At 48.0% G+C, this 27,569-nt stretch overlaps 1 protein-coding gene and 1 long non-coding RNA gene across 2 annotated transcripts in view; one reads left to right on the top strand and one right to left on the bottom strand.

The window, feature by feature from the left end:
* The window catches only part of LOC144169430 (uncharacterized), a 45,792-nt gene that overhangs the window by 16,063 nt on the left and 2,160 nt on the right, over window positions 1-27,569 (top strand). The window contains exons 3-6 of the mRNA XM_077698582.1: window positions 1,245-3,499; window positions 6,996-7,090; window positions 18,426-18,721; window positions 20,591-20,736. Of these exons, the coding sequence (XP_077554708.1) occupies window positions 1,245-3,499; window positions 6,996-7,090; window positions 18,426-18,721; window positions 20,591-20,736 (2,792 nt within the window). The remainder of the gene's footprint in view (window positions 1-1,244; window positions 3,500-6,995; window positions 7,091-18,425; window positions 18,722-20,590; window positions 20,737-27,569) is intronic.
* On the bottom strand, window positions 11,411-14,840 carry LOC144169431 (uncharacterized). The gene is made up of 4 exons (XR_013322446.1): window positions 14,201-14,840; window positions 13,919-14,098; window positions 13,572-13,732; window positions 11,411-12,527 (listed from the first exon to the last, which is right to left on the bottom strand). It is a non-coding gene; the product is annotated as an uncharacterized LOC144169431 (long non-coding RNA).

Genomic DNA, 27,569 nt, shown 5'->3' with positions numbered 1-27,569 from the left:
AAAAAATTTCCCGCATTTCCCCGAGGGGAAGAATGTGAAAGTGCGAATGCACGAGTTGAATTTGCGCGGTTCGGTAATGTTCGCGAAAGAGAGATCACACACACACACACACAACTACAAAGAAAGAAAGATGCATTTATTCACAGACACCTATTTGTGTTGTCGTTGTACTTGATTGCTAGAGCGGATCTCAGCTTTGAAATTTCGTGTCAGTACTCCTTTAAGCGGGTGCATTAGCCCTTCTCACGCCCGATTCCTGGCCAATCCCCCACGTGGGTATGTGCCATGCACAGACACCTATTTGTGTTGTCGTTGTACTTGATTGCTAGAGCGGATCTCAGCTTTGAAATTTCGTGTCAGTACTCCTTTAAGCGGGTGCATTAACCCTTCTCACGCCCGATTCCTGACCAATCCCCCACGTGGGTATGTGCCATGTCAGCGGCCAGGCAGCGCGCGCCCATCTCCCCCCGTTGTCAAGGAAGACGAGGAGCGCGCGCACCCGCAGCTGTTGCTATGTGGACGGACGGCGGTCGCCGGAATTCAGGGTCGCTTATAAAGTGCATTCGCACTTAAAAAGAAATGGACTTCGGCTGGCCATATGTGAGACGAACTGACAACCGGTAGACAATTAGAGTAACAGAGTGGATACCAAGTGATGGGTCTAGAAGCAGGGGAAGGTCATTAATCTGATGGAGGGATGAAATACGGAACTTCGGGGGTAAACTGTGGACTCGAACAGCGCAGGACAGGGGCGGTTGGATGTCAATGGGAGAAGCCTTCGCCCTCTAACGAGACTGATGATGACTAGGCATTCGTCCTCTAAGTAGACTAATGATGATTGTTCGCATATGAGGTTGACAGTCGTTATTGCTTAATTCCGATGCAGCCTTAGGTCTTGTTCGGGATCAAGGAATTGAAAAACTTTAGTACAGGTTTGTGCTGTAAAGTCCTCGCTCTGCAAAATATATATTCTATAAATTATGAAGTAAAGTGCATGCGGCGTTTCATTTGTCGCCCCTTACCTAGACTAAACGCCTAGTGTTCAATTGGGAAGCGTAAAATCGTTATAAACATTAATTCTGGATCGCTACTACCACTACAACAATGTAAAATTGTGATTACTTCGTTTGTATTCGTCAGTTTGTTGTAAGCGGTTGGCGGTAAAATTAGCGGTAAACATCGAAGCGATTGGAGTGAAATTGTGTACAATGTTTGTTTTCATTGCAAAAAAAATATAAAAACAGGTGCAACCAATACTACGAACGGCAGCAAGTCGGAGGTCGCGGACGCCGGCTTCACGACGACGACCAAGCTCCCCGCAACCACCAAAAACGCGGGCATTGGTGTCTCCATCGTGACCACGCCTAAACCAACATCGACCACTCAAGAGACATCTACAACTCATGGTAGCCTGCCGGATGTTTTGGAAAATGGCGGTGAAACCACCACCATGGTGCCCTCGACTCTGAAGGACGCTGGCAACGGCGGCAGCCGTAAGAATGAAACAAAGCCAACGGTAACCACGCCTGCCACATCTACAACATACCCTAAGAACAGCCGGCAGACTGATACCCTCAAGGCGACGACCAAGCTTCCCCCTACCACCACAGTCGCAACTACCGACGTCACAGCCATGACCACAACTATGTCAACCACAGCCACACCAGCGACACCTACAACTATATCTACGAATGACATCAATTCAGAGGGCCAGAATAACAACGTCAAGGCAACAACTAAGACGCCTTCGACCCCGAAACACACAGGTGTCAAAACCCCACCTGTAACTAAAACTATGCCAACCAAACCGGCAATGTATGCAACCAACTCCACGAATGACAGCCACGTGAAAACCTCGAACGACGTCGACAAAACGACTACTCAGGCGCCCTCAACCCCCAAACCGGCTCTTAACGTTACACACACAAAAATACCTACGACAACGACAACTACATCGTCGATACCTACAACCGCCTATACGATTAGACCCCAGTCGGGACGTCCAAATAACCGCAGCACGACGACGACTCAGGCACCCCCAACCATCAAACAGACAGTTATCACCGCCACACTCACAACAAAACGTACGCCAACGACAACTGCACCGGCGATACCTCCAACCACCTCTGCAAATAGTCCCCAGTCCGAACGTCCAAATAACACTAGCACGACAACGACTGAGGCACCCTCAACTATCAAACACGCAGTTGTCACCGCCACACTCACAACAGAAGCTACTCCGACAAGCACACCAGTGGCATCTACAACTACCTCCACAAATGGGAACCAGTCGGAACTTCTAAACGATGGTGCTACGATGACGACTGAAGTGCCTTTATCTACCAAACACTCAGGTGTTGACGTCACGTTTACAACAGAGCCTACGCTAATGTTGACCTCACCAGCGACATCTGCAACCACCTCTTCAAATGGCAACCAGTCGGAGCCTCCAAGCGAGGCTGTCATGACGACTACCGAGGCCCCCGTATCTACTAGACACCCTGGTATCAACGCCACACTCGTAACTGAAGAGACGCCAACGACAAGCATACCAGTGGCATCTACAACCACCTCGACAATTGGCAACCAATCGGAGTCTTCAAATGAAAGTGTCATGACGACGACCAAGGCTCCAGTATCCACAAAACACCCCAAAGTCAACGTGACACTCGTAACCGAAGTGACACCAACGACAACCACAACAGTGCTATCTACAACCGCCTCTGCAAATGGCAACGAGTCTGAGCCTTTAAGCGAGAGCGCCATGACGACTACCGAGGTTCCCGTATTCACTAAATCCCCCGGTCACAACGCCACACTCCCAACCGAAACTACGCCAACAACACCACCAGTGCTATCTACAACCACCTCTGCAAATGGCAACCAGTCGGAGCCTTCAAGCGAGAGTGTCACGACTACACCCGAGGCGCCCTCATCCACAAAACGCCCAGCTGTCAACGTCACACTCGTAACCGAAGCGACGCCAACGACAACCACCGCTGTAATATCTACAACCATCTCTACAAATGGAAGTCAGACGGAGGCTCCAGACAACGGCAAAAAGACGACGACTGAGGTGCCCTCAACCACCACCCAAGACACCGGCGTCATTGTCGACGTCGTCCTGGTGACTGAGCCTGCGCCAACGACGACCACGCCAACGACGACCACTCCACCCCCGACCGACCTGCCCTCAATAATGCAAGGGGCCGTTTTGGTTCCCGAAGGCAGCAGTGCCCAACACCACGAAAGCTTAGTCATCGAGGTCGTCGACATCATAAAAGCTAACGGAACCACCGGGCCGATCGGCCTCGACACGCACGTCGACATAAATGGACCTGCTGGCTCAGCGGAGTCGGAAGAAAGCACAGGCTTGAAGAAGCAGTTCACGAATGAGTACATGTCCCCGTACGTCGTCAAGCACTGCGGCATACCCCACGAGCGAATGCGGCGGATCGTGGGCGGAACCGTGACACCACTGGACCGCTATCCTTGGACGGTGAGCAGTGTCAGCGTTCTTTGATTTATGCGTTTCGTTATTCAAAGCATGTTTAACCTGGGCGCCTGTACCGAGATCACCCTCGAGTTTCATCGCAGGCAGATTGTCTATGCATAGCTGGAGGAAAGTGTTGCTGGGTGATGAGGCGCATGAGTAAACAGTTTTGACTGTACTTCATTTCACAAGCGGTGTGCGGCACAACGGATGCTACATTGTTCTTAACAATCCTCCCACTGAGTGCATCTAACTCACTGTGACATTCTACGGTAGTCTGTTCAAGAAAAGGGACAACAGGTGTTCTGCTAAAAAAAGGTGGCAATAGGCGATGGGGCCTTCTGGTTCCCCCTGTCAAGCCGGGAGAGGGGAAAGGTGCGCCCAAGCCCCTTTATTTTTTTTTATTTATTTATTTTTATTTATTTATTTATTTATTTATTTATTTATTTATTTATTTATTTATTTATTTATTTATTTATTTATTTATTTATTTATTTATTTATTTATTTATTTATTTATTTATTTATTTAACGCTGCTTACACTAGGTCCAAGCAGGGTGGTCAATACAAGTGCACACAATTCAACAGTGCTACACCACCTTATGAGAGCACGTTTGCAGTGGCTAGGTCATTCCACTCACTTACGATGCCTGGAAAAAAAAACTTGAAAAGGTTAGTTCGTGCAAAGTAAGGAGTAAGCGCGCGAGGTTGGCGGTGCCGGGTAACTCGTTGTTACGGACGATACAAACAGTGGAGGGGTCGAATGTACAGTTTGTTACCTACCAGCAGGGAGATAAAATCTAATTTTAATTACTTTCTTCGAATTTCAGGTAAAGGTAGGTCGTTAACGCCTATCGTCACTTTTCTTGAGCCATCCACTGTAGAATGTCACGGCGAGTTAGATGCGCTCAGTGGGTGGATTGTCGGAGCATACGCTGTGCTGCACACAGCTGGTGAAAGGAACTACAGGAACGCACACGGAAGATGGCGCTAAAGGCTGTATGGAAATTTATATGGAGAGTAGGTAGAGAATAAATGGGTCGGCCACGCCATCGGCCGGGACCAAACCGCCGCCCCCAATGAGTCAGACTGAACCCACTAGTGTTGCAGAGTAATGTACAAAGTTCCGCAGCGTTTACTGCTGACCGGTAAATAAGTAAACCGGGTAGTGACACGCAAAAAATAGGCCGTTTGTTTGGATAGGTTCTTGCATGCGTTTGGGGGGACGGGGGGACGAGGGACAAGGGGGCCCTGTGTAGAAGTGTGTAATGGGTACACCAGTTTTCGCAGTTTGGGGATTTTGTAAATTTGTCACTATATTCGTGAGGGGGAACACACTCACTGCCAGGAATTTTGAGCCAAGTCTACTCGACAACGCTGCGAGCTTGAAAAACAGCTATTCAAGAAAGGGCTTGGTGTTACGAGGAGCTTAATGGAAAACCGTGTTCTAGCTTAATCATATGCGCGCCCAATCTGTTTTTCCGGTAAGTACCCGCCGACATCGCTGACTGGCGTATTCACTGCAACAAAAGTTTTGACTGTATACAAAGTGCTGAATTTTCTATGTTTACGAATGCAATTACAAACGAACAGTGGGAAATTTTCCAAGTAAACATTAACGTCGAGGCTTCCGCGAGGCCCCAATTCCCGTAAATGTCGCGAGTAACCAACAAGTGACAAGAAATTGGTCTTGCGAACATTTGCTGGCAGATAGAACCTCTTAGGAAAAAAAAAAAAAAAAATATATATATATATATATATATATATACAGTCGAACACGGATATATCGAACTCCAAGGGGATCGCGAATTAGTTCGATATATGAAAAATTCGATATACAAAATATGGGCTCTGATACCTCACCTATGACGGACGATCGCTTACCGATCGTCGCATTCAAGAATGACAACTGATTCCACACTCACGACGCAACAGGACACTTTATTTCAGTGAAAAAAAATCGCTCATCTTGGCCTGCTTCTTCGTCCTGGAAATGAAATTAAAGACGCTGGTCTCGATCTTCTCGATGCTGCACAACTAGAAAATTTCAGCAGCACGCTGCGCCTTCGCACACTATGCACAACACGCCCGCAAAAGACGAACAGCGCGCACGTGCCACAAGAACTTTGAAGGTAACAATTCCAAGGCTCTCTGAACGGAGTCCAACAAAACGCTCGCGATGGTCATCTCCGAGAGAAACAGTGATCTCCGAAAGGTGCGGGACAACTCGCCAAACAGCAGCAACAGCAGCAAAATGCAAAAGAAGAAGGAGGCCGCCAGCGCCTTCGTTCCCTCTTCCCTTTCCGGAGACGACATCGGGGTTAGACAGACCCAGAGTGAGAGAAAGAAAAACTCTTTTTTGGCAAGCCGGGGAACGTACGCAGCCGAAAAAAAAGGACGTGCGCAGTCGGGGCATCCCTACCTCGCATTGTCACATTTTCCGGGCGTTCGGGCTTGTGGGCCTAGAGAGATTTAGCATACCGGGCTCCGTCCGCTAACGATACGGCGGCCGGTAGCGGGACCCGACTGGGCAAGCGAAAATTCGTTCCGGTAGGGGGGATTAGTTACGCGAGCCAGTCTTCGCCATGCCCGCGCATTCCTCCACATCCTCCTCAACCTCAATCGGGAGTGCAGCGACCGCCGAAGAGCACCTTCCAACTCGCGCGGCGTTCGATATACCCAATGTCGGGAAAAATACAATTCGATATAAACGTACGAATTCCTATACTTTTACACAGAATTTTCAAGGGGATAATTTATGAGTTCGATATAGACAATAATTCGATATACCCGTGTTCGATATATCCGTGTTCGACTGTATATATATATATATATATATATATATATATATATATATATATATATATATATATATATATATATATATATATATATATATATATATATGATGCCCTTTTCTTTTCTTCTGTGTAAATTCAATAAAATAAAGCAGATTGGCGAAACCCGTAAGTCACATTACGCATTTTTGAACAATACTGTAGCAGTGTAGCAGTAATAGTCTCGCTTAAGTAATATAACTGCTAAAGTGTGTTAAATGTGGAACTTTGAAACCGCAAACGCGTAAAGCACATTCACGGTTCTAAATTCACGGTTCACGGTTCTAGATATATCTCGTTGACATTTTCGGCCAGTTTAGAAAGCAGATCACGGAATAAAATGGACGTAAAGCGAGAAGACCAAACAAGTGCTCACCGCTCAGGCACCTCGAAGGAGAAACGGATGTATAGGCTTGATATTTTTTTATGTTTCCTCCATTCCGCATAATCAGGTACTCGTGAAACATTCAACAGCTTATATTTGGCCTTTTTCGCGGCAAAAAAATGAGGTCACAGATTAAATGTCGCATGCCCGTATATTAATACTTGTTTCTAAGAAAGCTGTGCCACAACTCCGGGCGGATGTTGTAACGTGCTCTGTTTTGATCACGTGCTCACTAATATAATTTCGCTTCAATTTATGTTTGCACTGCACAAATATCAAGGTTGGTCTGTGGACGAGGTTCGGAAAGCGACCGTACTGCGGAGGAGTCATCCTGTCCTGGTCCTTCGTATTAACGGCCGCCCACTGCACACGCAGGTATGACGTCGCTTGCAAAAGAAAGCAAAAAAAAAGTACAGCAGACTCTCGTTAAGACGAGCCCGGTAATAGCGAATTTAATGGTCAATACGAACAACACTTTTCGTCTCTTGTTACATCACAATACCACAAACGAACTTTCGTGGTTCCTTCTGAGTTCGTTTTAGCGAGAGTATGCTGTAGTTTTAGCGAGAGTATACTATAAGCTGTTTAGCACACAACATAGAGGTGACACCAAATTTAGGTAAATAATATGAGCAAATTTTATTTCATTTGAGCGTTGATAACGGACCCACTTTTATTTTGACTTTACCGAGTGATGAGACGTATGAGCTTGAGGTCTAAGTTATTTTCGATCTTAAAAATGAGCCTAATATTAACTAATCTACCCAAGACACATATCCAAATGGTGAGACGTATGAGCTCGAGGTAGGAATCTTGTTTTGAACAGCATGTGATTTTGGTGCTGACCGCGTGCTGGTAGCACACACCCCTGGGCGTTCAAGACGCGTCGCTCTTGAAACACACGTGTAGCCTCGGGATCTCTTGTTCGCAGACTTCAAAATTTTGAGCCAGTCCACTCTGCGGAGGTGGATGACCAGCGAAGTTTTTTTAGCACACAACATAGAGGAGACGCAGAATTCAGGCGAAAGGTATGAGCAAGTTTTATTTCTCTTCAGCGTTGACAGCGGGCACACATAAGAATTTTGCGTCTTCTGCGAAATTTCGTAGATTTTGTTATGGTTGAATTCGGTCAAACATCGTTTGTCGAGCGAATGTTGGGTTTTGAGGGCGACAGCCCGCAGTGAACGTGCACAAAACTGCGCGGCAAGATAAAACCAGAGTCCTTCAATGCTTCTCTGGTCATGAAACTCCCGACCAAGTTTCGTACGGGGACAAAGGCTACGGCGAGTGGCGCCACCGCAGATCAGAGGGCATCGGGCGGCCGCCGCTGCTCTGTAGCCAGACCGGCAGGCAGGAACGCAGTAGCAGCATGCCCGTTCGCACCAATTTTTTTCGCCACTCACAAAATGATAAGTGCATTTGAAAGGACCACGACACTTAAAGCGAAAGCGGACTGCTGATAAGGCGGCGAGCGTCTGTTTTATCTTAAGCGCTAGACACATGTACGACGGGCGCACGCGATTCGCATGCGACTGATCGCTACGACTTATTGTTAGGACCGGTTTTGGCGGATCCTAACAATAAGTCGTAACGATCAGTCGCATGCGAATCGCGTGCGCCCGTCGTACGTGTGTCTGGCGCTTTACTCCGTGGTCCGTTCCCTGCCAAACGCGCTCTGACCACGCCCCCGGCTGCCCTCCGATCAACACCAGCGCCACGGCGCGGCAGCGTACGAAGCTCTCTCATAGCGTAACGGCGAAGTTTCATGACCAGAAAGGCATTGAAGGACGCTAATAAACACAGACGCTCCTCGGCGCAGTCGCCGCTGTAGGCGTAAACGCATCCTAAAATCGTATGCATTCAGCGCCTCCTTGGGTCGTTTTCTGACGGCACGCTCCCTTACTTCTTGCCCCTATCCCCCTTACTTTTTTACCCCTCCCCTTAGGACGAACTATAGCGATTAAAGGGACCCTGCAACACATTTTTCGACTTTTTTTTTTTTGAAATCTTAAATGCTCGCAGAGCGTAGTCACCCAACACATCCAGTACTTAGATTAGGGGGCCGCAAAGTACCTCAGACAAAAACTACTGCTCTATGCCCACCAGATAACTGGAAACTCGCTCGAAAGATTTTTCTCTCTTTCCCGGTCTTTACGTTCTTCAACGGCTCGAATTACGCCAGTGAGGCCATGTAGCGGCTGTTGGCCGGTTTTCTTTCGGTTGCAGCAACGCCGACGCGTCGCGCGCTTTTCAATGGGAAGGGTAGGGACGCTTAGTTCAGGCACTGAACCGCTATGTGGCGCGTGCCGGCGGACATCTCACCTTACGTCACTGCTCGCGAGTCGCGAACGCTGCACCCGCTTCTACGACGTGTGTCTGTCAGCTTGCCTGTTGGGCTTCAAGGGCCGTTTCGCTTACATCTTAGCTGCGACGGGGCGCTAGTTCTGTGGCGCACTGTGGATCTCGTTCAACGTGTCGCTCGCTTCATACTTGCTGCATTTTTCCAAAGATAAAGACGGAGGCGGACTAAAATAGTGTAAGAACATACTGACTGTCGGGTAGACATATAGCTAACAGAAAAACGATATTTTCGGATGGGGCGGCCATTATTTTACTGATATTTTTCTTTCTGGAGTATTTAGAGAAGAAAAAATTGCGTGCACGTTTTTTGTTCAGGTGCTCACTTCTACGATTACTTTCCAATAATTGGCCGCGAGGCCCACCACTGGAGAGGCCGGCGCTGCGATCGTTTTGACGTCACTTGTAGGATCACCGTTCCTATCTTCTGCGTAGTTGGCTTGCAGCGCGTGACACTTCGCTTAGGAAGCGCGTTCTAAAAGTATTTTCGTGTTAATTTCCTTCGTTTGAAGTTAATTCTCAGTCCATCAAGCGCATTTGGACCTAATGGTGACTGTATAACCGTATAAACTGTGGTAGATTATCTGCAAACACCATGAGCGTGGTGGTGTATTACGCAAACGACCGAAGCGTAAGCAGCGGCTTGTTTCCGATCAACAATGTGGACTCGACGATCGCCGAGTGAAGTTTCTAGATTTCCCTTGTTTGCAAGAAATGTATAAAGCAGGAAATCGTGAAGAGTTAATTGCTCGCCGAAACACACGCACCCGCCGTGCCTGCCCGCACAGCCGACGGTGCGGCTCGAACCGACGCAGGTCGCGGCAGCAACAACTTGTCGCCGCTTTTTAAAATCACACAAGTCGTGGAAAAGAAGTTCCAGATTGGTGAAAGTGGATGTTAGTGTGATGAAAAATTCTGATAGGTAGTGTCATCAGCTGTGGTTTTCAAAGCGATGCTCAAATATCTGCCGCGATTTACGCCGACCGGCCGCGGAGGTCGGTCCCGGCAGCGCCGGCCCGTTCACGCACGGTGCGGCGAGCGGCCGAAGGATGGCTATGCTTGCGCGCAAGAATCGGCCGAGGCCGTGCAGGTATCTTGATCGTCGATCGCTTCAAGGGAAATCACCGCGCTTACACAGTTCCCAGTGCGGTGAAACGTTCTGTTAGGGACTGTCACTCGCAACTTTAACGGCGATGAAATATCTGCTGCGACGCCAGGCCTAAAGTTCCGAACATCCGATTAAGGGGTATTCACACGAGAGAGAAATCCGCCGTTTCGCTCCTAGGAGTGCGCGCCACGTGACCCCTACGTCACGGTTTCTCTCCGGCGCACCGCCTCCGATGGGAGATCGGAGCTTCTGCTCGCGAGCTACAAACCCTCCGACGCTCCGCGGCGGAGGAGGCGGGATTTCGTCTGCTCGTCGGGCAGCTGGCCGCGGCTGAAGTTCTAGAGCGGTTGCAGGCACTCTGTTTTTATCGCTTCTTAATACATCGGACGCGAAAATGCGTGGCGCACATGACAGGCGCACTGAGGGAGCACGGGCGCTGGGCGAGCGGCGGCCGCGGCTGCGAAGTGGCGCAGGCCGGCGCCGGTAGCTCGAGCGACAGCTTGTTATTGCTCCCCAAGGCGCAAACAAAGCTGCGTATACGAGAAATGGGGTAATGATGTGATGGAAAGTTGCTTTAAAAATCGTCACCTGAGCCGCTTGCCAGAGCGCCGATCGAATATTCGCCGCAGTGTTAAGCCTAACATCAGTATGCGGGGCTGTAGGCCTCGTGCGCTCATAGCCAGGGATTCCACAATGCCCTGGCACAAAGCATAGTTATTTCAAGATTTGAGGCATAAGCAGTCATTAGTACCTTGAAAAGAGCATCGATCATAGTTTTTAGATGACCTTCCTAATGACAGTGCCTGTACAACGCCTTGAGAGTCTGTGTACACAATGGACTCGGCAATTTTGTTTGATGATGTGGTTTGAATTGAGTAAAATGCCATATGCTTCTGCTGTGTAAATACTATTATGAAAATTGATTGTTTTGCTTGCTCTAAAATTTGGTCCGTGCACTGCACAAGAGACAGTGGAACCAGTTTCCGACGCATCGCTACATAATGGCACAGTACGTCTGCCTGTGGCCTCTGTATGCCAGACAACTTCTGTCTGAATAAATTTTTGAAAAATACTTCAGCCTTTTCCTTTAAAATGCATGTACCATTTCAAGCCTGGTTACAGTGGTTTCATGCGTTGACAGCGAAAATGAAAACAAAAGCAAATAATCACAACACCTGAAATGTAGTACTACACCTTGGTAAGTTTATTTAACTGAATGTATTGTACACAACATTTACTGGGGCAAAGTGAAAGTTTACTCTGTGGCATGCATGGTCAAGCACTGTTTACATTGTCGGGCTTGTTAGAATTCAGGATTGGTTGCTGCAGATTGGCCAGAATGCAGCACATGCGCATTATGCTGCCCATAAAAGGAATTAGGTCCACCGAAATTCTATTGTTCAAGATATTGTAGATTTTGATCCGTTGAATGACTCTCTCAACATGTATTCTCACTTGGGCGATGTGGTACGTTTGTTGCAGTTCCTCATATGTGAATTGTACGTTTCCCTTTGAGAAGGGTGGCAGAACAACAATTCCTTGCTGGCATTCCGCTGGTGCTTTGATTCCAGGGAAACCCTTGTCTGCCAGTATGACATCCTCAGGCTCAATTCGGCCCAGAAATCCGGAATTGAGGGTAATTTGCGTGTCCGAAGTGCGGCCACCATATGCGTCCGACACAAACGTAACTACACCATTCGGCAGAATTCCTATCAAGAACTTCAGAGTATAACCCCCCTTATAGTGAGAGAAAAGAGCACGTCGTTGTTCAAGAGTCGGTGGCTCCTCTGTTCTTAGTTCCGTGCAGTCTATGATATACCGGCAGCGAGGGTAGTGCACCTTAAAACATTCAGGCATTGATGCTTGCACAGTGCCTAGGGAAGGTTCTGGAATCCACGCTTTCATCGCAGTCAACAAATTGCTCAAAACAAAGAAAAATATGCGGCTTACAGCCGTCCTATGCAGGCCAAACAGGACACCAAGACTGGCAAATGATATTCCCAGCTTTAGCTTCATCAAGAAAATCACAAGCTTCTGTGGAACTGGGACGTCAATCTGCCTGACAGTTACGGGGAATAAAACGGCCAGAAGTAACGCGAAAACATTTGCGCTCACACCGCACAGTTCCCCGAAAGAGTCTGCTCTGTTGTTGATGGAATCGTAGCCAAGAAATATACAAGTCCGTTCTTCTGGCCCGGTGCATGCAGTGGCTGTCGTCACTTTCGTCTGCACGCCACTGTCCACGGTGTCGGTGTGCCACACTTGCGTGGACGCTGTTCCGTGGCACGCCACGGAGAGGAATATGGTGCAACGGCCTCTGGACGAGAGCTCATCTGTCTGAGTACCCTGTAAATATGCATGTGCAGAAACTGTGAGTTCATAACGTTATACGTACTGTTATGTCACCGACAAAGGACAAATTACATTAAGCGCTGTGAAATTGCCTGACAGTGTGAAGCGCAACTGCACGTACAAGCAAACATGAAAAACATGGGACAATCAGTCCTTCTAAACATTTGGGTTATTTCAGTAGTGCGCATTTATCAGCCGAGTATGTTTTTTCTTCGACATGGGGATGGGGATGGAGGAGGATGGGACAAACAAAATATGGGGTGTGTGAACTAGAATCATTATGACGAACAGCCGCACTTGTATCATGTCCTCATTTCCTTACTTGTGTCGTTATTGCTGCACTTCACACAGTGAGAAGAAATAACGAAGAGCTGGCAACTTCTACTGTTACACTACATGTAATGCAATTTAATGTTACACGAGATGTTGGTTTTTCTATATGACAAAACTCGTGCTTAGAATATGACTGGATATCGGGTAAGTGCACTGCTAGTTGTTACACTAGAAAGTGATCACAAAATACAAAATACAAAAGGTATTAAAATTCGAGAAATTGCATTCTGCTTTACTGACGCAAAGCGTTGCATATATAAACTATAAAACAATCTGCAATGTAGTTATTGAAAGCGTATTCGACACAGAAGTGTACCATACCAAACCAATTCGCCGAGTAACAAATTGCACTAGGTCAGACCTCATGCAAGTGGAGCCAAGCTATCTCCCTTTATATTATTGCCCTAAAAACGAGACGCCAGTCATTTCATGCTCACTTTATCATTTTTCATCATTAACATCTAACCATTATTCCATCTTTATTTTCATTATTAATATCTAACCATTACCCCATCTTTATGCATAGCGGCAAAATTCAGTACAGAAAGTTTGTTTCTAAACGTGTTTAATACTCTCTCTCACTCCGTTCGCGCATGGTGAAAGCACTTTCGTTTCACAGAGCCATCAGTGAATGCGCGTGACAGCAAAGATATCTGTACTAAGCGATCCACCCACACGGTTAGTTCAATCAGACCAACTGCTCACCGTTGAAGCAAACGTGGTGCAATTTCCTGGCGACTCTGGCGCTGTGTTGTCAAAGGTGGTCGGCGACTCTTCAGAAACTGCAGGTGCTTCAGGCGTGTCGTCCGACCTAGTCCGACCCAAACGGCGTTGCCGCGACAGCCGAGGCACTCCGACGGTGAACACTGAAAGGCATTCACAGGAAGGAATACGCATTGCTACGCAGTTAATCGCAGCAATTTTGTTACAACTAATTTTAGGGATCTAAAACAATATAATGTGGCATGACGGCGGTTCGCTACGAAAGCCTTTGCCGACACAATTCGCGCACACTCAGCAACACACGCACAAACCAGAAAATGTGCACTTACCGCTGATATCTCTCGAGCTTTGTTTCTGATGTAACGCCGTCGCCTCTCCCGTAGCACGCCGGAAATATGGACGGCACATACGCAGGGTGACCGACGACCGAACTCTTTGCGTTGCCAACAAAGTGAGCGCTGCAAATTCGGCTCCTGTCTCGTACCGGCAGCCACATGCCTCCGTCTGGGCTAATAACCAACAAGAGAAGAAAATTACGAGGCCAAAGATGGAAATAACGCCAGTTACAACACGCAAATGGACCAAAAGAGACGCCAAACGCGCTTGTTTACCTTGCACGACGCACAGCCCTAATCCAGCGCAGCCTGCGCTCCTCTTCGTACGGCTTCCACGGAAAGGAATAAAAACTGGTTTTCGGGAGCTTGTCAGCAGTGTTGGCGTAGCTGTTATGACATCCGTAGACGCAACAGTACACTGATTTGCGTGTTTCCGCCCGCACAGGCGCCATCCCGCAACACTTCGTTACCGGCGGCGGCTGACTTCGCTAAGACCCGGACAAGCAAAAAATGCCGCGGAGGCTGCCAGGTGGCGCTGCATGTACGGCCGAAGTAGCAGCGCACTAGCCCTGTAGGTGGGCCGGCCGGCTGCTACCACGTTGAGCGCCGTTCTCTGCACGCGGCAGCTCCTGCATCGCGTCGACGACCAATTTTTGGTCGGTTGACAAGATCAGTACGTATGAGCTTAACAGAAATTACCGCCGTCGCGGAATCGGCGGTGCTACGGCAGCTCTGCTTTAGAGATAGGCGACTGCAAACAGCGATGTCCGTCCGAAAGTCGCATCCTCCGTGTGAGCGAAGGAGCTGGCCGAGTGGAACTCCGCCTGCGGTGACGTCACGACCTCCCTCGGATTTCTCCGCTGAAACGCTCCGTCGTGTGAATACCCCTTTACGTGCATCCGAAGCCGGCTGCGAGATGTTGGCGAAGGCCCTCCCGTCGCGCACGCGCGTGTTGCGTTTGGGTTCCTCTAACTTCTTGGGGGCCCCCAACGCTCGGTTCTCCTATTCTAAATATCCCCATTACCCGAAATCATTAACGACGTGTTTCGCCTCGTACGCAGCCTCGCCTTCTGTGAGCAGTCGTGAGTTTCGAAATTGATGCTTGAGAAATGCCGGCTTACTGTAAACATACAAAACACGCTGCAATTATAAACTACCACGCCGAGCACCTAATGAAAACTAAATATAGCCTTGTCCGAACCCGCTCGAAGGCGTTAAAATCTCGCGTTCATACCGCTCATACGTTGCGGACAAGTCGCGAAAAGTAAACATCAGCCGTGCAGAGTACAGGCTACGGCAGTGATCGTTAATAAAATCCGGACATGACTATAAAAGCATCGTAGGGAAAATAGGCACTGATTACGCCAAACTGCAGACCATAACAATACTTTTAAGCATGTGCGGCGAAGTAATCTGATCACCGTTCTCGCGCCATTCATTTATCAGGCAATACGAGCAGTTCGCGCGGTGAGATCATAAGTGAGCGAAGCGTTTCCGTCGCTGTTACAAGGTGTTTGCTTGCACACACATGTCCCGTCACAAGTATTTCATAATGAATTTACAGCGTACTTTTCTCGGCATCAGTTGCATCGTCCTTGGCGTTAGCTGGCTGCGTATGTAAGAGCTGTGGGTCGCGATGGTAGCAACTACCTAAACGCGGCGGTGTCGCCGGGAACAAGCGAGTCGCTGATTGCTTGCCCGAATTATTTGGTTTACAGACAACTTTTTTCGTCATTTGCATCAAATTCACAAGGAGCGGGCGAGACGGTGGCTACAACAACAACAACAAAAAAAAAACACGCTTCCGCATCACGGGAAATGTGTTGTAGCAGACGACAACACGATTCGGCGTCCTAGAAGTGACGGCACTCGTAGGTGGCGCCACGGTATGTCCTCGAGGCCAATATCACGTGCTTGTAAACTTCAGAAAATTATAGGAAACAAAAGGATAAGGAGCTGGGATCCCGCCACGCTGTCCCGGTGCTTCTACAGTACAATCCTCAATTTTAGAAGTGCGTACCGATGCAGAGTGCGAACAGCGGCGTCAAAACAATACCTAAATGCGAAGGGGATAGAGGTGGGATGCCCCACTCAGAAAATTTCAGGGCCTGTGATCCGAGTAGATAAGCGCGCAAAGCCGGCATCAGCCTGCGGCAGCGCAAGGGATTTTGCTTCGTGTCAAAGGAAGTTTTATCAATGACAGACCAAGACAGACAGGCATGGTGAAAAACAAGAAGGCGTAGGAGCGCCGCCTCGGGAACGCTAAACAAACTTTCCACTATTTTGCATAGTTTCCGAGAAGCGGCGCTGGCTGGCGGACACGAAAGCACGCTGGAAGGCTACGGAGCGGGGAAGGGTAGGAGAGAGCAACAGGAGAGTGGCTGTTTGGCCATTTTTCGCTCACGCGTTTAAGGCTAGAATACATGGAGCGATCTTTCACGACGAAGTTCGCACGGCGGAAGACCAGCCGCGTTACGACGCCGAATGTTCGTCGGGCTGCGCTACATGTAGCAAAGTACGGCGGCCGCCGCCGCCTCGCCGCTGCGCTGCTGTCAGTGTGGCTAGACGAGGCAAATACATTGAAGTGAAACACAGGAGAAGCAAAAAAAGCCGTCAAGACTATTAATATTGCTTTTTAGCTGCAAAACCCTCTAGAAAGGCGTAAAATGTTGTGTAGAAGAAGTTTTTAATGTTTTTGTCTCGCCACATCTCGCGAGACCGTTGGTATGACGACGACAAACGCTACTGCGTCAGGCTTAACAGCTAAAAAAACGCCCTTCTATCTGAAAAAAGAAGGCTATTTGTCGCTTATTGATGTGAGGGCAAGAGTGGACAAATTTAATTCGAAGTAAACTATTTAGAACACGATATCACTTTGAGGTATTAGCGACGAAGCTGTTATCGCTGTGAAGCGGGCGGAGAGGGCGCCGCCATGTTTGGCAACGCTTTGCCGCTGCCGTCGATGGCGCCGAACTTTTTCTGCCCCGGCTTGATTGGCGGCGGACGATGTTTTAAATGCATAGCATTTCTTTAACTCACGATGTGACCCGTTCTAGGCGTCCGTAGTAGTCCGCATCGCTCGCCTCGACATGCCCGGCTCAGACGTTTCGCTATCGGCGCCATCAACATTCGATAGCGCGCCCAGGCACGTTTCAAGGACACTCTCTCCCCTCTCTCGGACTCAACGTGCGCCGAGGCTGCCAATTTTACTGCTGACGAGCGCTCTCTCGTCAGCAGTTGCCATAAGTGCAACAACATTAACGTAACGCAAACTACTTAACGTCGTGCGCCCCCGGAAATGCTCTGCATTTGATTGTGCCCCTCGCGAGGGGGATGTTTCACTGCGTCGCCATGCGAACAGTTTGCCACGCTTTAGTTTCGAGTTCGCCGCACCTTTCGCCATCGCTCGCTTCTTCGTTCGTGCACCGGCTGGGGTTGTCAGAGAAGGCGCTTCAAATCCTACCGCGTTGGTCGCCCCTTTGTAATCTGCACTTACGCTACTATAAGTTTTTTTTTTTTCGTTTTCCGCCGCCGAGCGTCCAGCGGACGCCGCCGGGCGAAGTTCGTCGACTATTCGTCGCGTAAACGCTCCATGTATTCCGGGCTTAATTAGGCAATGTTTATACAGGCGGCGTTGGTTGCAGCAATGAACGCTTTTCGATAGCAACTTTAAAAATAAAGCTACAAAAACAAAGCAGAAACAGAAGGCGTATCTGGTGCGACGAGCAAATTACGCAATGCCGCTCCGTGCTGGCGATAACTGTAGCTTTCGCAGTGCTTCCAGACGCAAAGGAAATAGTGAAAGCGCTTATCGAAAACGTTGCAGGGTCCCTTCAAACGCTTTTGCTGCGGAAGCGCCCGAAGCGCTGGCTTGACCTTGGCTGAGCTTGCCCTTACTCTTCCTCCTATCCCCCTCCTCACACCACTCCCCTTGAAAAGAAGTGGTGATTATACTATTTCACTTTATACTCTTTCACTGCGGATGCCAGCGGCGCCGTGAATTGTTTTGCTTCGTGGCCGAAGCGCGGTCGGTGGTGCTTCCGGCTGAGCTTGAAAATCGCTGGATGTTTCCTGTGTTTGTACATGGAGTAATGAGCTTCGCTTTAAAATAATACGTGTAACCCTAGCGATATAAGCTTCGATGTCAAAAAATTGCCCGTTTAGGTAGCCGAAGAACGGTTACTGTTTTTAAGCTGGCTGAACATGACTGCATAGTGAACGCTCAGCGCTAGGAATGAGTGGCCTTGTTAAAGATACCCTGGACTAAGGGTCTTAAGCTTTTAAGTAAACTTACTTTCCTTTCTCCCTGAGAATTTTATACGAGTTTTTTTCCAATAAACACCGATTATTTCTAGGCTGAAGAACATCTCGTTGCTATCAAGTTATCCTGAGCTTATATAGGCAAACCTACCTGGCCGCTCGTTGTCATAACTGACGCCAGTTTTGTTGGCTTCTTCTCCGGCCCTTTCCCCTCCCCCTCTCTCTCTGCTTGTTTTTCTAGCAAGACGGCGAAGGACTTGCGGGTAAGCTTCGGCCTGAGCGAGATGTACTACAACCGCGTCGTCAACGAGCAGAAGGACCACCTCGTCCAAGTGGAAGTCATCCACCAGAACCCGCTTTTCAAGGACATCGTGCACGGGGACGACATCTCCATCCTCAAGATGAGCAGGCCGCTGCAACAGGACGGCTACCCGGTCACGCCCATCTGCATCCCAGACGCCACCGCCATCAGCATACACACGAAGGACATCGTTGGCACCGAAGGCGTGGTGGTCGGCTGGGGACGAACAACTTACGGTGAGCACTGGGACCACGCGTCTCTGCTGAGGACTGCGTCGTCGACAGCCCTCGGAAGACGAACGCTATACAAACGGGGAAACTTACAAACTTCCAAGACCAGCTTTGCAACGAATAAACCTTCGAGACTAACGACGAGCGTCAGCTTATTCAAATTCACCGCCATACCACAGCGGAGAGAAACTAAGTGGAAAGTTGGACCACTGACAAAACCCAGACCCCCAACACTCCCTTCGCGCCGCTTTTCTTTAATGCGGTAGCATTTAAAATGCGAGATTCATTTTATTTTAATTAAAAATAAGTTCTAAATAATGAAGTTTTACATAAATAACACAGTTTAAAAAAATTAAACCTATCCAATGCGGTGTGATTTAATGAGGTGTTCCGGCCTGTCGAATCCGGTGTTCATTCGAATGTAACCGATCCCGCTGCCTCCCTGTAATGTGAGAGCGGAATGACGACGTCACCATCATCCCTATTTTCCCGCTACTCAGTGGTTGCCGAAGCAGTATGCTTAATGTCTCCCTCAACGGGTGGTTTTAAATGCAGAGCATTTCAGTAACTCACGATGTCACCCGCGTTGACGTCCGTAGTCGTAGTCCGCACCCCTCCCCCTACACTATATAAAAAAAATACTATCCGGCGCCTGGTTTCGATCCCTCGACCCTGCGGGCGGAACGCAATGTACATGGTGCTCTACCCACTGCGCCACAAAGCCGTCACAGAATGGGAGGCTACGAACGCGCCTTATATCCTTGACTCATTCAAACTACGTCAAGAAGCTGCTGATACAACGCATTCACTACCACCAACTCCCCAAACACTAAACGTTAACGCAATACACCCACCCCCTATGCGACGCATTTACTAGAGTCCCCCTCGCGGGGAGATGAGCCCAATTTTTTTCATTTGCTCAAATACTAAAACTCATTTTGCGAACAATCGCTGCAACGGAGGAAAAAGTGGCACCCCTTTCAGCGACGAAAACTGCTGTTCCCTCAAAGCAGATGTTGTACCCCGCTCACTGAGGGTTAGTCGCCTTAAAATTGCGGTTCTGTCTTTAAACGGAGAAGTTGGACCTGCGAGGTTTTTTAGCACGAGGGCTACCATTGTGCCACCGTTTTATTTCTGTGACGTTTCCCTTCTACCCATCTTTGTAAATACTCGTACTTGTGAACTACGCGAAGTGGCTGGAGTAGTGACCATGCCAGGTACAGCGGCTACTGCGTGGACTAGTGGAGTTCGCAGTAACTGCACATAATTCACAGAGGCCGACAGTGTGGAGAGGAGGTTAGCGTATATACAGGCATATGCCAACTCACGTTGCTTTACCTCCTCTCGTTTGTGCAGCGTATCACCTCTGTCGCTTTTGTAATGTCGCAGTATTTTCAGAGAGTGGACACGCCAGGTACTTTGATCGATGTTGGCGCGCAGCGTCACGTCCGTCGAACGGAAGAACAGTGTAAACGACGCCAGGCTCAACTTTTGTTCGTTGACATAAATTGGTGGCTAAATAAACTAAAAACAAAAAAAGCTGACCAAGAATAACCAGGCGACGCTCCCCTCCCTCAAGCGCTACAATTCGCATTCACCTCAGTGAAACGGCTTTTGTGTTTATTTCAATTTAACCAGGAATCCCATAACAATCGGGATGGATAACAGGAGAGTTTGCGTCGAAAGACAGGCGTTTTGATACTCCAAGCAGCTTCCTGAGCAACTTCCAGTTGCTCCTCTGTCTCTGCTTTTAGGTTGAAACATTTTTGTTTAGCTTTTTGCCCTGAAATACCCAAATATGCACGTGGTGAGACTTGTAATTACACTCCGTTTCTTTCTGCTCCCCCCTTCCCCCTATTCCCGTCCCCGTATCAGGAGGTGACGTCAGTAAGCAGCTTAGGGAAGTGTCACTGCCCATAGTGGCCAACCAAGAATGCCAGAAGGTGTTCAAGGACATACTTAAGATTCGGGAAGAGATGATCTGCGCAGGGGACATCAACGGCACCAAGGATGCATGTCAGGTAAAAATTAACGTCACTAGACTTTAGCTCCCCAGCAACCGTCAAAAATCACATGGCATTGTCTAGCGCGCCTGCATACGAGTAATAAGAACTGAGAAATAAGACGTCCACCAGACGTGGTGCACGGAATTCTCAGTGAGTTCGCAATGACGCTTTAACGTTTCGAGCCCCAGCCAATGATATCAACCGCACTTGAATATCTATGTTTGTGTATGAAGGAAGGCAAGCATTGTAGAGCACAAATCGGGCTTGAAACTTGTATTATCTGTGACAGCCTTACGTAAGAGTCTGCTCGCATCGTTTTCTGTAGACACCACAAAATCGAGTGACGCAGAGGAAGGCTTTAATGGGAGGAGCGTAAGCAGGGCGAGATACCACACGTCTCGCTAAATTAAAAAAACTGAGTCGCCATTTTGGTCCTGTCAAGTGGACGTTTAGCGAAGCTGTTTAAAATCGTTACTACTTCTGACGTGGGTGTACGCAATGCTTTATTGCTGTAGTGTAATGGTATAGGGGCAATCGTATTGTGGTCGCCGTGGTACAGCGGGATAGGTTTTACTTTGGCTACATTCTTGGCCAAGGCCAAACCTAAACATGATCTGTACCGCGTCGTTGTGACGTGCCTGTGCCGCGTGGTTGACTGTACCATGACTGTACCGCGTGGTTGTGACCTTTTGTGACGTGCCTGCTGTGTCGGTGTTTAGTTTGACAACAGAGTGGACGCATAGGAAAAACTGATAACTGTCCCCCTTTCAGCCTTGGCTGGCGTTATCGAAAACTGCACTAGGCGGAACCGTTATCGAAACACAGAACAAAAGGGGGGAGCTTTGCGCCAGTCTTCACTGTCTAGCATGCGTAATCATGCGAACGGCAATTAAACTTCGCAGTTCGATATCTCGGAGTGCGGATGGGCTAGAAGAATTCTTCCAAATGAAACTGTGTAGAAACAAGATTGCGCTTAACTTTTCAATACAGACATGTATGCTTACTGCAGCCGCTAAAAAGTTAATTATTCAATTTTAGTTAATTAGGCCACCGACATCAATGGTTACATACACCTCATTGTGTGTCCCCCTTGGCGCATAAACTCACTGTAGGGGTGACCTTCACGTATATCTAAGCGCCTAATTTTTTAAAAAATCTGTCGACTTAACTTTGATCACCCTGTATACACACACCACTTTTTCATAAAGAAATCCACAAATACCCACACATATCCGCAAATGGAGGCGGGTGTAATGGGCGCAGATGTTTATCTGGAGTCACTGCCAAGTTGCATCTTCCTCCTGGGTGACGTATGGTGGTCGAAGAAAATCTTAAGATTTGTACATTCACGCACTGAACAGTTAATATTCATAAGATATCGCGATTTGTCTTCTAAATGCATTTCTGGAAACGCTATTAGTAACGATGTGACCTTTAGATCGATCGGTGGCTCGTTAATGATGACTGGCTTGTTGACCGACGGCACCTGACGGACGACGGTCTGCTCCAAAATAATTACAAATTGTTAGAAGTTATTTCTACATAGCATAAAACATTCGCTCAGAATTTGAGAAGAGCCCACATCAAGTGAGACTTTGCCTTCCCTCAAAACTCCAAAAGCCTCAGTTTTATTGCAAAAATTTTGCCCTCCAAATGAAATGCCACAACAACACGGGCCTGCCAATTAATTCATATCAGGTCGCTAATTGGCCACAAATACAGCCAATCGTAGGTGTGTGTGCAAATATTCCCGTGGTCAAACTTTCTTTTTCATGCGGAAGCTCAAAAGTGGCCGTCGAACGCCGTTAACGAACAAACGAGAAAACATCATCTTCATCAACAACAGCTTACTTAGGTCCACTGCAGGACGAAGGCCTCTCCCATTGACCCCCACCCGCTCCGGTCCTGCGCTGCGCGAGTCCATTTCTTGCCTCCGAACTTCCGTATTTCGTCCCTCCATCGATTTATTGGAGTTATTGGCCTTCCCCTCCTTCTAGACCCGTCTCCAGATACACTCTGTTACCCTACTCGTCCACCGTTCATCATTTCACCACAATACATGGCCAGCCCAAGTCCATTTATTTTTCGTTTCTTTTTTTATCCATAACATTCTCTCCTTGAGTTTGTTCCCTGATCCAGGAAGCTCGTTTCCTGTCCCTGAGTGTTACCCTTATCCTTATTCGTTCCATGGCCCGTTCAGCCGACCTAAGATTGCTTTCCAGGTTGTTAATTAAGGCAGTGGAGTAGCTAGAAATATTTTTCTGGTGGTGTTATACGGTGCCAAAAAAAAAAAAAAAAGACCTTCTGAAATGAGCGGATGCCACACACAGGGGGGAGGAGGGGTGCAACGCTAAGAAACTGTCGGGGGGGGGGGGGGGGGGGTTGACACTGAAACGCCACCCCCAGCTGGGCCTCTGAAGTAAGGCGCCAGGTTTCCGCTCCGTGTGTAATCACCGGCAGTATGCATTGGCTGTAAATTTATCTGTTGATTGAGAGGTAGCTTGCCATTATTTGGGAGTGCCTGCCGAGGGCTCCCCAACCCACACCTATTCTGCGCCGGAATTCTCTCTCGTGGTTGGGGTCAGCACTGACAATCTGTCCGAGGTAGTTACATACTTTCAGCTGTTCCAGCGTTTCGTTACATATGCTGAAGAGTGCGCTTTCGGCATGCTTATTTATCATTAGTTTAGATTTATTCATATTTATTTTTAGCCCCACGGCCGTGCTTTCTTATTGTAGTTCTTCAAGCATTGCTTGCATGGGTTCTGCAGAAGTCTCACTAAGCAAGACTAGGTCGTCCGCAAACCTCTAATGGCTCGCGAATTCCCCGTTTATCCATAAGCCTCTGTTTTCCCAGTCAAGCTTCCGGAATACCCCCTCCAGACATGCTGTGAACAGTTTTGGCGAGACGGTGTCTCCTTGTCGTACGCCCTTTCGGATCGGGAATTTGTCACTTTGCTTGTAAAGGATTATCTTGCCCGTGCTTCCCTTAGATATGTCGTCTAGAAGAATTATGTAGGTTGCCTCTATACCCTGGTCTTTCAATGCTTCCAGCACGGCTACGGTGTTTACTGAGTCAAACGCTTTCTCGTTATGTATAAATTCCCTGTAAAGAGGTTCACAGTGTACTCTGCGGGTTTTTCTATTACTTGTTTGACGGCATGAATGCGATTCATTGTTGAGTATCCTTTCCTAAACCCAGCCTGCTTTCTGGGTTGCTGAGAATCTAGGCTGTCACTTACGGGGTTAACAATTACCTTGGTAAACAGCTTGTATACAACTGGGAGTAGGCAAATAGGTCTGTAATGCCTAAGGTCTTTTGAATCTCCCTTCTTGTGAATCATAACGTTAGAACTAAAAAGCTCGCCGAATTATACACCAAATCTTCAGAGCGGTACGTCTTACCTGCCGCCCTTGAAATCGACGCGGATAACGGCACTACACGCCGAAAACTACCCTTCTTCGTTAGCGCTTCCCCGAATTCCTGGAAGCCGCTACCAGCCGCCACAAAGCACGAGCGTGTGTTTACTGATGCATGCCCCCCGCCCCCATAAATGCGACAGACTCAGACGCGGAACGAATTGGCATGTATATAGCTTCATGTATTGACCAATATACTTACGGTAAACAGTGCGTCGTATTTCCCCATTCATACTTTCTCAGGGACTGACCCCTTGAGGGACGTGACTCACGTCTCTCTGTCTCGTGCGAGCGTGCCCACTGAAAAAAAAAACACAAATTATCGTCATCTTATCATCACCAGACAAAAAAAAGGTGCCTGTCATGCCCAGAAAAATTAAGCACGGCTTACAGCATTTCCCATGCCGTGAATCACTCCATCGCGCGCATAGTGCGCGATACCCTAGCCTTCCTCGAAAACGATTATAAATGAAAAGTGTCCCACGGCTGCGCTGCACAAACCTCATGTGCTACGTAAGCTCAGCCGGCATGAAAGCAAAGCAACACAAGAAAGCTAATAAGTTAACAACAACGATAAACGAGCTGGGTGCGGTCTTCACTAAGTATGTAAGGTGCCCGAACTTAACTCCTCCATGCACGAGCTGCACGTTCGGCATCACCTCTCGGTGTGGGTTGTCAAACCACAGAATAAGAAATGAACGAGAAAAAACAAACACAAACAACACTATACAGAACTTCAACACAGCATTGTGGCTTGAAACGCCACACGGAGACAGGAGCCTCACGTTTCACTGTATGGCATCCACAGCCCCAAGAACTCACAGGGCGGACCCCACTTGTACATTCCATGATCCACCATGAACACACACGAACCAAAACATAATGCGAGCCACTTAACTCTGTGACCGAACGTTAACTCCCTAACGCGCACCACCAGAAAATCTACTGCACAGCAAACCCTCAAAACTCCTACGCTACGCCCACGCGCTTGACGACAGCTGAAACCTTAGACTCCCACAGAAACGGTAAAAAACATACTGCTAAGATAGCCAGAACTCCCTTGACCCAGCAAGCTGACATAACTCTAACGTTAATGATTGCAGTTCTAATGCCTCAACAGAACTAGGAAAACAAATACCTACATTCAAGATGAATACATGACACAACAATCTAAGTAACAAGAGAACCGAAACAATTACAAGCGAAACACAATAACTTTCGTCTAAGCGCTTTTGGCAGATGGCCGACAAAAGCAAAAGATTTCTACAACTGAACGTGCGCAAAGCATCATTACCTGTCCTAGGTTCATTAGCACCCCTTCCACGACAGCACACGACGACCATCTCAGGTAAACTGATCCCATGCCATGCACCGCCAGCCGGCACTAAACTAAGCCTGGTGTGACTCGCCGTGTCCTTTGCTACTGGGAGAAAATCAGCACTTTACCCTGCGGTAACGAGTACGTTGTTGCCGCACTTGCGATACCGCACTTGACCCAAGCGCAAGCTGATTTCTCTCACACGCACCTGTGACAATTATGTGCATCGTACCACATGCCTGGATCCGCCGTGCAATACCCCTTCCTCCTTTGAGACAGTACTGCTCTCTAAAGCTTTACCAGAACTCTGCACCCTGCGCAGTTCCGACAGGCTTCTCGCGGTCAGCCGCTGGCTCTATGCTCTATTTTGGCGCGTGGAGTGGCGCTACGCTCAACACGCCATTGTGCTTCACCAGCTAACGCGAGCTACTCATTGACCGCTTCCCCACTATCGGCTACCTTATCCAGCGCACCTCCGCGCGTTGCGCGCAAAGTGCCTGACATCCCAACCAGTTATTTCCCTACACACCCCCTAAAGGAAGTGTACACGCTCCCGCCACCCTTGTTTTTTCTGAAGGTACCCATTTAATTCGTAACGAGTTTTCTTTTTAACACGAAAGTGTTTTATTCCCGGGTACACAAAGATTTCACTGACGCCATATCCGTCACGGAAGTGACGCCAGTACAACGAAGCAAATGGCCTGTAAAGGGTGCACTTCTGTACACAGGGTCTCCTTGCGGGGAAGCAACCTTTAGTACTAAACACTACGTTGTACTTAGGGTTGTTCGTTTCCGGGTTTTATATTTTAACACGAAAGTGTTTTATCCCACGATACCCCACATTTCACTGACGTCATATTCGCCACGGAAATGGCACCATTACACCTTTGCCGAAGCCACCCGCCTGCAAGCGTCGCTCGCCAAGTACACCCACAAGACAGCCGCTGACCCGCGAATCATGCTCAGCTGCAGATTTCGCTGCACATTTCACTTTCGTGTTTTACCGATTCCTATGAAAGAGGAATCAACCACAGATTTTTCACAAACCTAGGCGGACATAATCGTTCGGAATGTGATTAAGAATGCGCAAACATATTAGTGGCGGTTGTAGCTTTTTTGCGTACCTGTTAGTTCATATTTTTAAATATTTTTAGTTCTGCAAGGAACGGCCGGGATGTGCAATGTGTCTTTACTTGCAATGTACGTATCCAACCTATAGTGTACAGTAGTCACAAATTCATAACATGATAAAATTTATTGCTAGTAGTCTGCAGTGACGCATAATTTTTATATGCAGTCCTTTTGTGTTCAGGAGTTGGAATTTCACTCCTGTGTAAAGTGAAGTAAATGTTCGCAATATTCGTCCTGATGGTTGGCGTCAAGGATACGAATAAACAATTAAAGATGACCACCGCTGTCAGCTCGTCTATACTTCCCCCGCCCACCCCAAAATCTTAAACGTCCCCCCCCCCGCTTAATTAAGTTCCTGGGGAAACCCATGATCCCGGCCTTCCTAGAAAACTATTAAGAGCGAAGAGCGCAGCCGTTATGAAACCAAAGGAACACGACAAAGCTAACAAGCCAAAACAACAATAAACAGGCTGCTCGCGGTCTTCATTACTCAAGTGAGGTGCCCAAACTTAATGATGGTGAAATGCAGCGCAGAAACAACGCAGGGACAAGTGCTTTTCGTCCCCGTGTGTTTTTTTTTTTTTTTTTTTTTGCGCTACCTTTCACCACTATGAATTACCAACTATCCCAGTCAGCACCTTTACTTGCCCAAACTTAGTACCGTGAATATTATTTTTTCATGAACGGGCACTGGGTTATTATTTCTAAACAATCTTGCAATTATGTGCGCCCCTTGTACGTCTTTTTTCTTAGCATTTGTTTTCATCAGTATAGCAGCACAGCGAAATAAGAGCGTTGCGTAAAGGCTGCTAAAAAGAAGCTCGGTGGCTATCTCAGCTGAAAAGCTACAGCCCAGTATGTATGTATGTATCACTGAAAATTGACAAGTAATGTAGCGGTAGGTACTCATAGCATGCATATTTTTTTCGTAAACTTGCCTTCTCAAAAAAATATTGGCAAAGTCCACCAAGAGGAACTA

The sequence above is a fragment of the Haemaphysalis longicornis genome, unplaced genomic scaffold (assembly GCF_048455015.1).
Source record: "Haemaphysalis longicornis isolate Haplotype H1 unplaced genomic scaffold, Haemaphysalis longicornis Haplotype H1 scaffold_2, whole genome shotgun sequence".
NCBI lineage: Eukaryota > Metazoa > Arthropoda > Arachnida > Ixodida > Ixodidae > Haemaphysalis > Haemaphysalis longicornis.
The sequence above is the reverse complement of the archived record's forward strand: the minus strand, read 5'-3'. Positions and strand labels throughout refer to the sequence as shown.